This window comes from Scleropages formosus, chromosome 15 (assembly GCF_900964775.1).
Source record: "Scleropages formosus chromosome 15, fSclFor1.1, whole genome shotgun sequence".
NCBI classification, from domain to species: Eukaryota; Metazoa; Chordata; class Actinopteri; order Osteoglossiformes; family Osteoglossidae; genus Scleropages; species Scleropages formosus.
This window is the reverse complement of record NC_041820.1, coordinates 23,749,371-23,764,977: the sequence shown is the minus strand read 5'-3', so window position 1 is coordinate 23,764,977 and position 15,607 is coordinate 23,749,371. Positions and strand designations below refer to the sequence as shown.

Below are 15,607 nucleotides of genomic sequence, written 5' to 3'. Positions count from 1 at the left end.
AAGAAGCTGTTGCACCTTCCTAACCAGAATTGAGGTTTTCTGATGCCAGGACATATCCTCAGAGATGTGGACACCCAGGAACTTAAAGCTGGAGACACGCTCTACTTCAGTACCGTTGATGTAGATAGGGGGGTGTCTGCTGCTGTTAGATTTCCTGAAGTCCACAATGAGCTCTTTGGTCTTCATGGAATTGAGGGTGAGGTTGTTGCTGGAGTACCATGCTGACAGGCGTTGTATCTCCTCCCTGTAGGCCGTTTCATCATTGTTACTGATCTGGCCAACCACTGTGGTATCATCTGCATACTTGAAGAAGATGTTGGAGTTATGCAGAGGAACGCAGTCATGGGTAAACAGGGAGTAGAGCAGTGGGCTCAACACGCAACCTTGTGGGATGCCGGTGTTCAAAATGAGGGTGGAGGGCATGCGATTGCCCAACTTTATAGCCTGGGGTCTGTTGGATTGAAAGTCCAGAATCCATCTGCATATGGGTGTGCAGATACCCAGGGCACTGAGCTTTGTGATCGGTTTTGTGGGAATGACCGTGTTAAATGCGGAGCTAAAGTCAATGAACAGCGTCCTTATGTATGTGTTCTTGTTATCCAGGTGGGTGAGGGCTGAATGAAGAGCAGTGGAAATGGCATCCTCTGTCGACCTGTTTGGGCAGTAGGCAAACTGGTGTGGGTACAGTGTAGGTGGGAGGCCCACTATGAGGTGACTCAGTACCAGTTTCTCAAGGCACTTCATAACAATAGGGGTGAGTGCAACAGGACAAAAATCATTCAAACACTTTGCATTTGAATGCTCAGGCACAGGTATGATAGTTGTACTTTTCAGACATGTGGGAACAGAGGCCTGGGCCAATGACAGGTTGAAAATGTCAGTGAAGACCTGTGCCAGTTGACCAACACATGCCCTGAGCACATGCCAGGTATGCCATCAGGGCCAGCTGACTTACGTGTATCTACTCTCCTTAGTGCTGAGTACACCTCAGTTGTGGAGAGTGATAGTGGGGGGTCAACAGAGGAGGAGTTAGCATTTGTGGTGTGATGTCTGATACCTTGGTCAAAGCGAGCAAAGAAGTGGTAGAGCTCGTCTGGGAGGAAGGCACTGCTGGTTGGTAGGGACTGTATTGTTAGTTTGTGGTTGGTAATAGATTGGATGCCTTTCCACACGCGTCTGGGGTCGGAGTTGTTGTGGAAATGATCCTCAATGCGAAGTTTATATGAATGCTTGGCTTTCCTAATGCCCCTTTTCAGGTTAGCCCTGGCTCTGCTGTAGGCCTCTGCATCGCCAGATTTAAAAGCAGCATCTCTTGCTTTCAGCAGGAGGCGGACCTCAGAGTTCATCCACGGCTTCTGATTAGGAAAGTTTTTCACATGTTTAACGGTAGTGGCAGTGTCAATACACATGTTGATATGGTCCAGTACGGAGTATGTATAAATATCGATGTCTGTGTGTGAGCCCAAGGTGGCCTGTGAGGCGAACTTATTCCAGTCAGTGTCCTGAAACTGTTGCTGTAATGAAGAAATGGCCCCCTCTGGCCATACCTTCACTATCAACACTGATGGCTTCACACGTTTGATGAATGGTGTGTATTTGGGTAGCATGAACAAAGAAAGATGATCAGACTGACCCAAATGAGGGAGGGGAATGGGCTTGTATGCTTCAGCAATGTTTGTATATACATGGTCCAGTGTGTTGTCCCCTCTAGTAGAGCAGGAGACATGCTGATGAAATTTGGGAAATCCAATTTTTAAGTTGGAGTGGTTAAAGTTTCCAGCAATAATAAAAGCTCCATCGGGGTGTACAGACTGTTGTTTGCTTATTGCTGCGTGCAGTTCTTCCATAGCTAACTTAGCATTAGCATCCGGAGGGATGTATGCTGCAGTTAAAACAATGGCTGAGAATTCTCTTGGTAAATAGAAGGGTCTGCACTTAATCATCAAATATTCTAAATGAACCGAGCAATGACTTTCAGTTACAGTAGAGTCTGTGCAGCATGATTTGTTAACGTAAATGTACAGTCCTCCACCCTTGCGCTTACCAGAGTCCACTGCAGTTCTGTCTGCTCGGAAAACACTGCGACCCTCCAGCTCAATGGTGCTGCTGGGAATGTTGGTGTTAAGCCATGTTTCCATAAAAATCATGATGTTGCATTCCTTAATCCATTTGTTTGTTGTTATCCGGGGCCGCAGTTCGTCCATTTTGTTCACCAGAGACCGTACGCTTGCAAGTAAGATGCTTGGGAGCGATGGGTGATGTAGGTTTAGCTTCAGCCTAGCTCTAATGCCGCCTTGCTTCCCCTGTCTTTGTTTACGGTCATGGTGCCGACGCTGGGCTCTCGCTGCTGGGCGAGCTGGATCAGCAGTCCACGGTGTTCTGGCGATTTCCCCGGGGGGTGAAAGTGTGTTAAAGTATCATCTGTGCAGCAGAGACCAATGTTTAACAATGTTTGTCGGCTGTATGAAATAAGTGCAAGACTATTCTGCTTGAATAAGCTTTCAACTAGTAAAGAAATAACTACTAAATTGCAAATTCCCGGGCTGGGCCTCGTGTTGTACACGCGCCACCATCACAGTAAGGGTTTTTTATGTTGTTAAAGAATGAAAGTACACACACACAGTCTGAAACCACTTATCTCAAGCAGGGAGGCAGCGAACCGAAACCTGACACAGCAACACAGGGCACAAGACTGGAGAGGGAGGGGACGCACCCAGGATGGGACACCAGTTCATCCCAAGGCACCCCAAACAGGACTCAAATCCCAGACCTACTAGAGAGCGGGACCTGGCCAAGCCCACCGCACCAAGCGGTTGTTAACGATATATGGTTACTAAGCTTTGTAGGAAGTTTATTAATTAAGAGCGTTACGTTTAGAAGCATTCTCACTTTACAGCTTTACAGCTTTTTTCCTCAAGTGCTTAAAATTTTTGCATAGTACTGTATATACACATACACACACACACACACACACACACACACACAATGCCTACAACCGCTTGTTCGCAGCGAACCAGAGCCTAACCTGGCAACACAGGGCGCAAGGCTGAAATGGAAGGGGACACACCCTAGACAGGACGTCGGTCTGCCGCAAGGCACTCCAAGCAGGACTCGAACCCCAGACCCACCACAGAGGAGGCCCTGCCCAAATCCGCTGCTCCACCACACCCCCATATATATATATATATATATATATATATATATATATACACACATGAATGGTAGCAAGAAGAGGGAAGATGATCAAGACTGAAGGAGGGAAATTGCCAGGGGGCAGAATTGCAGACATACAGGACAGCTACAAGTACCTGGGTATCCCACAGGTCTGTAGGAACCATGATGAGGCAGCAAGTTGGTCAGCCACAACAAATACCTCCAGAGAGTAAGGCAGGTCCTGAGAAGCCAGCTCAATGATAGGAAAAAGGTCCAAGCCATCAACATGTATGCCCTACCAGCCATCAGATACCCAGCTGGAATAATAAGTTGGTCACAGGGTGAGATAGATGCCACAGATGTCAAGACAGAAAAACTCCTCACGCTGCACCGGAGGGTTCCACCTAAAGTCCAGCACCCTGAGACTGTACAATATGTGAAAAGAGGGGGGCCGAGAGTGAGGGAGTGTCAAAGCCACTATCCAGGATGAAACAAGGAGCATCCAAGAGTACACCAGGAAGATGGCCCACCAGGACAAACTGCTAATTGAGTACCTCAGGCAGCAGAAAACAGAGGGTGATGAGGAAGAAAAGGAGACATCGTGGAAGACCAAGCCCCCCCATGGACTCTGTCATTGACAGATAGAAGGAGTGGCTGACATCAAGAAATCCTACCAGTGGCTAGAAAGGCTGGTCTGAAGGACAGCACAGAGGCTCTGATCACGGCAGCACAAGAACAGGCTATAAACACCAGATCCATAGAGGCCGGGGTCTACCAGAACAAACAGAACCCAAGGTGCAAGTTGTGCGAAAACGCCCCTGAAACAGTCTAGCACATAGTAGCAGGGTGTAAAATGCAAGCTGGGACCTTATACACTGAGAGGCATAACCAAGTGGCTGGGATAGTGTACAGGAACATCTGTGCAGAATACGGACTGGAAGTCCCCAAGTCCAGTTGAGAGACACCACCAAAGGTGGTTGAAAACAGCAGAGCTAATTTTCTGTGGGACTTCAAGTTTTAGACTGACAAGCAGTTGCCAGCCAACCCACCAGACATAGTGGTGGTTGACAAGGAGGAGAAGAGCAGGCAATTGTGATAGATGTAGCAATCCCAAGTGATAGTAATATCAGAAAGAAGGAGCATGAGAACACTGAGAAGTACCAAGGGCTGAAGGAAGAATTGGAATGGATGTGGAAGGTGGAGTCCAGAGTGGTTACAGTGGTAATAGGAGCACTCGGGGCTGTGACCCCCAGACTGAGAGAGTGGCTCCAGAAGATTCCTGGAACAACATGTGAAGTTTCTGTCCAGAAAAATGCAGTCCTAGGAACAGCTAAGATACTGTGCAGAACCCTCAAACTCCAAGGCCTATGGTAGAGGACCAGAGCTTGAGGAAGACACACATACCACCCCTATATTTACATTTATTCATTTTGCAGACACTTTTCTCCAAAGCGACGTATATCTCGAATTGAAATACAATTTGTGCATTTCAGTAGAAGAAAGAGGGGTGCGGTGGCAGAGCGGGTTTGGCCGAGTTCCACTCTCTGGTGGGTCTGAGGTTCAAGTCCTGCTTGGGGTGCCCTGTGCTGCCGAGTTAGGCTCCAGTTCACCGTGACCCTATTTAGGACAAGTGGCTTCAGACTGTGTGCGTGCGTGCATGCATTAGGGGAAAGAGAGACATAGTTGCAGATGTGTGATTATTAAGTGAACTTAGTTTGTTTCTTTCTACTATGTGCACCGATGTTCATCACAGGAGTAAGTGCATAAAACTCAGAATAGATGATTCCTGGTCACCTTCCTACATTTTTTTTTAAAGGTACACAAACATTTACGTACAGTACAGGAGTAGCAGCTATGTACAGGCTTATCTGGGCATGATCATAAATTTATGGTGCATGAACAATTACGACTTAAATGAGCTTGAGAGATCATGGGCAAAGTGAGTCTTCACGGGGTGAGTTTTCAGAGCCTTCTTAAATGTGGACAGAGTTTCAGCAGTTCCGAGTGAGAGGGGGAGGTCATTCCATCATTAACGAAGCCAGAACTGAGAAACTCCGTGGTTTACATTTTGTGCGCAGGACCACCAAGTGGGTAGAAGTAGATGAGCGAAGCGGTCTGGTTAGGGTGTAGTGATTGAAGTCTTGTAAATATCTAGGGGCAGTTCTATTGATGCATTTATAGGCCATAACCAGGGTCTTTGTATATAAATAAATAACTAGGTTCTAGTTATTTATATAATACATTTTATTTATTATATATATTTATATTGTTTTATACATCCATACATATACATACACACACAAATGTAAAGCAGTTAGTTGGCTTTTCAAATTTCAGCAAAATATTTTTTGTTTTGCCTAACTAAACCTTTATCCGACGTGATTTTTATACATATTTACAACTGGGTATTTTACTGCAACTGGATATTTTTACAGCAGCACAGCACTTCTGGGACTCCAGCTGAAAATGCTCTCATTACAAATTAAATTGCATAGCTAATTAAATTAGACAAATTGGATTACAAATTTAGGCAGAATCTAATTTCAGTACAGAATTATTATTTTTATTATTATTATTGTTCTTCTTGCTGTTATTTGCTGTTTGTTTTATTGCTGTTGTACCAACCGCATTATTTTTAGAAATAAGCAGTCTAGGTAGCTGACAGGTTCCTTGTCAAAGAGTACATTTCATAATGCTATTGTAAGGCGCCATTTATCAATCAAATGGGCTGTATTAGAGCTGCAGGGAGGGATTTAGTCTTGTGCATTTACCCAGTACAGTCATATTTCTAGGATTAATCCCACCCTGGACTACTATTGACAATTTCCTTTAATATTTGGCTCCATTTTGATATTAAAATGTGTCAATGATTATTATTTGTCACTTAGCAAGCAACTTACGTTTTAAAAAGTTGGACATCTATCTAAATCACTTTTGTAAATGTATCACTTTAATCCTCCTTTAATCAAATTATAACATTTTCAAATTTCAAAGGAAATCATATGGCATTGCTCTTTTTGTCACAACCCCTGGGGTGAAACGCTCGATGCCCACCCAAGATAACAGCACACCTCAACCCAACTGACCTGACGATAAAAGGGCTGAGGTCACATAAGTGGTTTGCAGATTCTTCATCAGCGCTTTACTACTCTATTCTGATTGCTCTAGCGACACATATTCACTGACCTGTTTCCCAAGTTCTGTTCCAGTTTGTCATGTCCCAGCTTCTGCTCCTTTCCTTTCTGATTCTGTCTAGATCTCGTACTCCACTTCAGTCCACGGCTCATCTTGGTGTGTTAGTCTTGTGTACATAAAATTGTTTCACTTGCTCTCAGAACACTCCCTGTGTCTCCTTGTTCTGTGTTTACCATGTCAGTCGTACATTTCATTTATTAATTTGAATTGTGCACTTGTAGGTACACTCTGCTATTGGGGTTGTTCTTTACGGTTGTGTCTGGATAATACAGTAAAATACAACTGTGTCCATTTTACGTCCGGGCGTTATAATTTTCTTCTGGTCTTTGTCAAAGGCATTTGGACCTCATATATTTATGTAGGTGGTCTGTTTTCAGCATCCATGAGGACAATTTAGCTTGCGCCGAATAAAGTTCAATCTCAGCAAAATCAGAGGTGTTCAGCTGTAATGAGAGTTGAATTAGCTGTGGTGGGAGCTTATTCATTATTTGGTGCCATATTTATGCCATGTAAAAATTTTTACAGAATTCATCCATTGCAGAAAACTGATTCTTTGACTGGTATTTTAAAGGGCCGTGTTTTACATTCAGCAATAAATAATTGCCCTTTATTTGTACCATGTTGCTTTCGTGGTTGTAACTGAGTAACAACAGCTCTAGCATTTTCTTTTAATGTACTTGTTGATTTTCATCCATGCTTGCCCCCCCCCAACATTTCTGAAGTATCACATGACCATACCTAATTCTGACCAATAAACTAGAAGTGCCCTATTCACCATATGTGTGTTCCATTGGGTCACTGTCTGCTGCACTCTTGACCAGACCCAGCATCTCTGTTTCTGCACTCCACTCTGCACCATAGAGATCCACATTACCTGCAGAGAAAAGCAGCAAGGAATGTTAATGCTGGTAGTAGCACATAATTGAGTCACAATGGATGTGTTTTATTTGTATTTGTAGTATGTTGCCTTTGAATCGGGGGGTGCGGTGGCGCAGTGGGTTGGACCGCAGTCCTGCTGTCCGGTGGGTCTGGGGTTCGAGTCCCACTTGGGGTGCCTTGCGGTGGACTGGTGTCCCGTCCTGGGTGTGTCCCCTTCCCCCTCTGGCCTTACGCCCTGTGTTGCCGGGTAGGCTCCGGTTCCCCGTGACCCCGTAAGGGACAAGCGGTTCTGAAAATGTGTGTGTGTGTGTGTATTTTTTTCTGTGTTGCTCTGGTGAAGTTCTGACCTATTAAAAATAACTTCTTACTTGTTGATGGACTCCTGCTATAGGGGATGATGGAGTAGAATGTTCCCGCTTTTGTTTGGCTCATATTCTTCTCAAGCACTGGAGAACAAGACCTGGCCGAACGTCTCACACACACTGAGTCCCTGTGTAGCAACAGCCTTCTACAGCCTATGCAGTCGAACACATGGACAGTCCATTAAATACACATGATTGTCGGTATCGTTAAATATGATATTCATGGTTTGCGTGGGTGCCATAGTGGTTACGGGCATAAGGGCACCTGTAATCTGAAGGTTCTAAGTTAAAGTCTCAAGACAACTCAGCTGTAGCACCCTTAAACAAGGTACTTACCCTGAGCTGCACCAATTAAATATCCAGCTTCAGCTGTGAAAGTGTATACAAACTTGAACTCACTTTGGATGAAAAAGTTGCTCAATCAGCTCAACAATAATAAAAAGTGAAGCTGAATTGTGGAATTGCAATGTGAATTTTAAATGAAGAACTTAGCAACAGAAACATTTGCTTTTTAGACATAGTTGTTCCCTAGATATGGTGAAAAGAACTACATGTAACTCTTAGAATATGCAAGCAATCACTAATGATGCTTGTTAGCAGTTGCAGAACCTCCTGTTATGGCTTGTGGGGGGAAGAAAAAAAAGAAAACTTCCACGACTTGTTTTCTACATGTTAAAGATGTGAAGGGAAGTAAGTTTCAAAAACTAGACAGTCGTTCCCCGTGAGCTCCTGAGAAAAAGAAATGCTTGGAGGGTGCAATTTTATTCAAGATGCATATATAAAAAGTTAAAATCCAATTTTTATGAACATACGTATTTTTTAAAAAGCATGGATTAATTAAGCCCTCACTTTACACTGTTTTCGAAAAAGAATCCTACAGCTCAAAGCTGCTCCCCTTACCTGTGGATGTGTACAGCATATTTGTGTGGTGGGTCCTTGAGGAGCATCAGTACAATTCAGAGTTGGCAGTAATATTAATTTTAGATTAGATTTTTTAAATTCTAAAATAGTAACTTTAGGAATAATTTTTGTTATCGCTCCTTTCCTGTTGGAGCACCATGCTTGCGTGATGCTTTGGTGGTGTGATGCACATCCTGCAGCCTGAGACTGAACTCTTAGGGTCCCATGGTGCAGCTGGCTGTTTTTATATAACCTGTCTCATGGTACCTTTGGTTCTAGTGCCTTGGGCAGCCCAGCACGCTGGGATTAGGATCAGGCCGCTTCCTGTCTAGAGTGGCGTCAGGCAGATTTTTCTTTATGCCCTACAAGGTCTTTGGACGTAGTTCCCCCGATGCATTGTGTCCTGTCCAGGACCCCGGTTTTGACAAGGCTGTTCTAACAGCTTTGTTGTGCCACCCATGGGATAGAAACAGGGATGAAAGTAATGGCCTTGTCAGTCAGCGAGATGGCTCACAATGCAAACAGATACAGATCCCGTGTATTTCCACCATACAGAGCTCTCCTGTTCGTGCCTTATATATTCTCCAATGTAAAGTCGCGTCAGCTGGGACCAAGGAGTAAACAATACACTTGTATAATGATACCTTCTGCTATTATCTCCTTTTTGTGATGCTTTATTTCACACCTGAAAAAACAGGAGTAAAAAACACAGAATCTCTAAGCCGATATTCCCAGACTTGCAGGTTGTCATGGTTAGCATACTCCTTGGCATCAAGAGATTTTTCTTGCTTTTTGTGTTTGTAGTGTGTCAGAGGTTAACTTTTGTTGCACTGGAAGGACATCATACGTAGTACCTCGGTCTGACCTTTCCTTTCATTCTGAAGCTGCGTACTGGGCTACTTTGGGCTGCTTTGCCTCCCTTCCTACCTACTGTTACCTAACCTTAACCCTAACCTTAAGTGAATGTGTCTGAACTGAGAAGGTGCTCTGATGACTCAGCCAGTCTGATACACTGGGGCACCAAGGATTTACAGAAGGGGCCTCACTATGAGAAATGCTAACAGAGTATGCAAACCCTGGAGAAGTGAACTGGTACAAAAAGCATAGCTTGAACCTGGTAGATGACTGTCTGCTGCACGGGATGACTCTTTGTAAATGTTATTACTGCAAACCAAAGTGTAGGTACAGGATTACACAACTGAGGATTATCCATACTGCAAAAAAGCAGTGTTATTGTTAAAACAGCTGTTGATGAGAAATAGGATTCGAACGAGGATGCAGTGACTGTTGTTGTTATGCAGGATGATGATACTCTGAGGACACTGCCAATTCCTGCCTCAGCTCCCTACTTAGTGTGTGTGCGCGCAGTTTGGGGTTCATACACACTGATCAGAATGTTCCAGACTCTGGATTCTTTCAATTAGATCAATTACACACTTTCTGAAGTGCAAGTGTTATGGAGTGAATTTGGAGTTCAGTTTCTTTGTAACTGAAATTCTCCTAATCCCAGGTTTAGATACATGCATCATAAACGTTTGATTTCGGCTAACCATAATGCATCAAACTGCCTGTGTTTAGTGAGTTACTCAAGTAATATTCTCGTAACTTTCAGCATAACACACAGTGGTGGTGTATGCCATGGAGGGGATCAAAGAGCAAGGCATTGTGGGGAATCGGTCATCAGACATACTAGAGCCCCATATCAGTTCCTCCTCTGTTTTTTTCTTTCTTAGTTCCCCCAAACCTGACAGTGCCGCGCGGGAAGTCACCCCTGGTGACCCAGGAGGGCGATACAGTGGAGCTCCAGTGCCTTGTTTCAGGGAAGCCCAAGCCCATCATCCTGTGGTCGCGGGCTGACAAGGAGGTGCCAATGCCTGATGGTGCCATGCAGACTGAAAGCTATGACGGTGTCCTGCGCATCGTCAATGTCTCCCGTGAGATGACGGGCTCCTACCGCTGCCAGACCAGCCAGTACAACGGCTTCAACGTCAAGCCACGGGAGGCCATTGTAGAACTCATCGTACAGTGTGAGTACCTTTCTTTAATCCATCTGTTACATGAAATGTTGAAGTTCTGATGAGTAAAGAACCACTTAATCTAAATTGTCTGTCAGTATCCAACTGTACGAACTGCTGATGTATGTGACTTGCTTTGGCTGGGTGATAAAGTTGGGCCAAATGGGTTGAAGGATGCTCTGGTGGGTTAAAACTGAAGCCAAATCTGTTTTGATCAAAGCATCAGCTATACAAGAATATACTCATCTTCCAGTTGCCATATTCTTTTCCACATAGTATTTAAGAAAGTATGAAAAAACTTATACTCTCACCAGGTTTCAGAAATTCTACAGGTGGACCAATAAACAATATAAATGTAAGAGTAGTAAACTTGGATGTAATAATTTATAGACTACAATAACATGCAACCCAATATTTAAATGAAAAGTATTAACGGAAGTTTTTCATTGTGATCCTCTCAGAAACAACAAAAATGTTAATGGAACATTGGAAAAATAAATTTGCTGTCGATTCAGACACTTGTAATCATGGTACTCATTTTTGTTGGTGATACATTACGTGTGTTTCAGTTGCATCAATGATATGGGATTGAAACTCGAGACCTTCTGATTGTAAAGCAGTAGCTTTAACCAGTACATCAGCCAATGCCCCAGTATCACTGGGAAGAGTGAGGAGCATTTTGAGGAGCTCTTGAATCCAGCAGTCAGGGCATCCTTCCAGGGGTCAGTGATTCAAGCTTTTTAGAGACTGAGGTCCATACTGTGGGTGGATGATATTGTGGTAGTGAGACTATGGACAGCAGTGGGGCTACAGGGGCAGATGAGATCTTCTCCATATATGTTGAAAGCTTTGAATGTTCCTGGTCCTTCTAGGCTGAGACACATCTTCAGTACTGTCAGAAAGAATAGGATGGTGGTGGTGTGTCCCAGGGACCATAGGATTTGCTCCAACTGTCAAGAGATCACATTTCTCAGCTCTCACAGCAAAGTGTATCCCAGGGTACTAAAGATGAGGTGACATCCAAATACCGAGCCTCAGATTTTGGATGAGTAATGTGGATGTTGTTCTGACTATGCAGCAGTGGACCAGCTTGTCACTTTTCCAAGAACAGCGGAGGGGTCATGGGAAATTGTAAACCCACCTTATGTGAGCTTTGTCAGCCTGGTGAAGGCCTACAGTCTTGTGCTTTAGCATATTCTGCAAGAGCTTTTGCAGGAGTACCAAAGTTGGTATAGGTGTTGCACTGGGCCAAATGTGTGACTTTTTTATTATTTTTTTCTGTTGTATTAATGGACAGGATACGGTATCCATATGGTATCCATGTTGAGGATACCAGGTTTTCACAGCTGCTTTTTGTAGTGAAGTCCTGTTGGCTTCATTGTAATGTGATCTTGAGCTATGCTAGAGCAGTTTGCACTTGAGTGTGGCACAGTCAGGAGGAAGATCAGCACCTCCAAATCAGAGGTGAAGGTTCTCCAGAGATATGTTGGGTTGCTCTTTCCAGTTCCTGGGAGGGGGTGTGGAGAAATTTAAGTACCTTGGTGTCCTTTCCTTGGCTTGGTGCAGCTTCTGTAGTGCTTCTGACAATGTACAAAAGGGTGGAGCTGGAGTTAAGTCTTCAGACAAAGTTTCCAATTAACAATTATGTCAATGTCTCCATCCTCACCTTTGGTCACAGGTTTTGCGTAACAACTAAAATAACAAAATCACGTACACTTTGTGAAAATGAGGTTCTTCTGCAAGATGGTGGGGCTCACCACTCCCTAATATGCTGGTCAAGTGGTCGGTGCCTTTGGAGGGCTTCACCAGTCATCCATAATGAGAAGAGTCAGCCGAGGTGGTTTAGACATCTAGTTATGAAGCCCTGCTGGATGCCTTCATGGGAGGAGCAGGCACATCCTAGTGGGAGAAGGCCCCGGGGGAGATCCAGGACACCTAATGCAGATAACCGTAAAATCTTGGCTATAATGCACCCATGATCCCGAGTCTTACCATAAAGTCAAAATTTAAACACCTGTGTTTAATGTGTAGATTTACGTCAGGCTAAGGCTCAGTGGGACTATAACAAGCATTATACTTAAAATAATTAAAATGACAGCTATTAAATTATATTCATAATGCCTTTAATATTTTAGTAGTTTTTACGGAGCCATAACATGCATGTACTGCAGCCGAAAAATTAAAGATAATAAATTATTCTGAAGAGAATGGAACAGAGCAGCAAGCCATCGATTCCACTTGAAAAGAATTTGACGCTGCAGAATCGATTGTGTACTGAGTGACTTTAGAAAGTTCTTCATTACATATAAGACTCATCCCAGTGAAAGGAAGGCCACACGGATGAACTTAAGTATAGAAATGTGCAAGTCTACAGAGTCAAGGCAAAACACAAAACATACCTTTCGTTATGTCTGGGTGTGACATGAAGACGGATGAAAGCAGTGAGAATTCAAACGCAGAGTGTAAATCAAAGTGCTCGGTGCAGATGAACAGGTGAAGGGCTTCAGTGATATGATGAACACAGGACAAAGAGATGCACACAGTGTTCTTATGTGGACAATAAGTAGAAGTGGTGTACGAGACCAGAGTGGGCACACACACAGAGGTGTGATGGAGACAGGGCTGGAACATGGGATGAGGACGGGGCGCAAAGGACTGGTCCAGACAGGACAGGAACAGAAATGCACAGAGAACAAAAAAAACACAAAGTACATAAAGAAGGATCTTTTGCTGAACGCAGGCAAGGCAGTAGAAAACTAATTAACAATCCGCAACCCGATGGTATCTCTTCACCCCTCATATATATTTTTTTGTAATTAATTTCAGATCAGGTGAGCTGATGGGGCTGGGTAGACCTGAAGTGGCATTCCTCGCGATTGTTCGAATCATTCTGCATTGTGACACCTCTAAAGATATGTTAACAGCCTTTAGAAACATTGTGAGACAGATGCTGAAAGTTATTTCACAAATCACTTCCTGGCTCTTAAAAGTATCCCTGTCTTAGAAAGTTTAGGGGAAAACAATGAAATCTTCACCGCTCTAGGAAGGAAATGGCTTAATCAAGTGTTGAGGAATGATAATTGGAGAAATATGTCTTTTAGGTGTGTCCCTATAAGGATGGTGGCATCATACAGACAAAGATGTTTCCACTAATGGCATCAGGAAATGAACACAGCAGAATGGCTCATGACACGCACTGTTGGCTTTTATTTCAGCCTGCTTGTTAAAATATGGAGTGGCTATTGATCTGGCCGAGGGGGGTAGCTCTTTCTGTGGAGACCTGCGCCGATCTGTCACACCCGCACTCGTGGTGCTCACCCCTAGTCTGCTTCTACGGCGAGCACCTGTGTGTGTCCATGTATGCATATTTCTTGGTGGGGTCCAGGAGAAAGAAGAGGCCAGAAATCAAACACAAGAGAAAGAGGGCAAGCGGGAGCACATGGAAGGCTGGAAGGGACACTGACAAGCAACTTTGCTTTGCAGAACCAGACAGGAATACAGATTAGCTGAGAGCGGCGTTCACATGCAGGTGCACGCCTCAGTCACCGCATGCTGCACAATGCGCAAACGGATGGCAGGCCTGCACCATGTGACAGCGATCTTGGGGGAGCCAGAGGGTATTTTAATGAGATACGGAAGGTATGGAGATTGAACTACAAGTGTGTTCCTCTGAGATGACATGCTTTTTTGCGTTGTTCAAGCAGCCATTATTGTCCATGGCAACAGTGGCAAGTATTTTTGTCATGCTTCGAATGCATTCCACAGTGACGTTTTTTCTCTGTAAAAGCCAATATAAGAGAGCATGCGCAGTGGGTTGTACCACAGTCCTGCTCTCCGGTGGGTCTGGGGTTCGAGTCCCGCTTGGGGTGCCTTGCGACGGACTGGCGTCCCGTTCTGGGTGTGTCCCCTCCCCCTCTGGCCTAACGCCCTGTGTTGCCGGGTAGGCTCCGGTTCCCCGTGACCCCGTATAGTATGGGACAAGCGGTTCTGAAAATGTGTGTGTGTGTGTATCTCTGTCTCGCTCTCTCTCTATATATATATTATACAGTGTATACATACACACACACACAACACGTACACAGTATGTATAAAAGGACACTGTCAGCAATAAAAACAGACATGGCTTTTCATTTCTTTTTAATTTTAACTGAGATGAGATTCTGTGCTATTCTTTCATTTCCTTCATTTGTATTTTCGCAACCTGTTTGTCACTCCCATTTTTTTTCACATAATAGGCTTTGGCATAGCAACATGCTGTCATTTATTTTCTTCTTGTGCATTTCATGTGGATACCTTTCCACTGTTTTCACCTTCAGGTACCTGTCCATAAGGATCAGACTTGTATTGAAGGAGATGGTGGTCAGTTTTTTCATCTGTCCACATAACCCAAATCTGTTAGTTTTTGATATCACTCTATGACCTCATATTTGATCCTCGTATATTGTCTTATATGTGTATGTGTGTAAGAGAGCTAAATAACAGGCCTTGAATCTTACAGAGGGAACAGGATACAGAACAGCAGGGTGAACAGAAGACAACGGGAAGACAGAATGGGGGAGGGTGTGTGTGTGTGTATGTGTGTGTGTGTGTGTGTGTGTGTGTGTGTGTGTGTGTGGGGGGGGTACATTTTTTTCTATATATTTCTATAGAAGGCCTCATTTCCCTGCCAACTAGCTCATTGCTCTCTAAGGTGAAAATCCCTGTTCTACAACTCGTGACTATGGATAACTTTCCTACATAAGGTGTCCAGTGAGAGGGGACTACAGTGGGATGGGGGTGAAAATCCCCTCTGATACTAAACCCCCCAAAGTGACATTATTCTTTTGTAATTGTGATGAAATGAGCTCACATTTTTTTCTCTCAGCATTAATGCTCCAGAACCATCTGTTAACCCCCCCTTGTACATTGTGTGGCTTTTTAATAATTTCTACTTTCTCATAATCTTTTTTAGCCTAATTTACATTCCTGGTATAGAGCCCAAAGCAAAAACCACCTTATATTGCATTACTGCGTTACAGTGGTGGTGTAATGTGTGTGGTTTCTCATCCTTCAGAGTTCAGGCATATATCTAAACATGTGCTTCAAAAACATGTCAGTGTTTCC

General features: G+C 44.0%; 1 protein-coding gene across 3 annotated transcripts in view; it reads left to right on the top strand.

Annotated features, from left to right (window-relative positions):
• The window catches only part of mdga2a (MAM domain containing glycosylphosphatidylinositol anchor 2a), a 240,961-nt gene that overhangs the window by 144,510 nt on the left and 80,844 nt on the right, over positions 1–15,607 (top strand). For all 3 annotated transcript variants that reach the window (XM_018764196.2, XM_018764195.2, XM_018764194.2), the window contains exon 8: positions 10,223–10,516. In XM_018764196.2, coding sequence (XP_018619712.1) covers positions 10,223–10,516 — 294 coding nt within the window. The remainder of the gene's footprint in view (positions 1–10,222; positions 10,517–15,607) is intronic.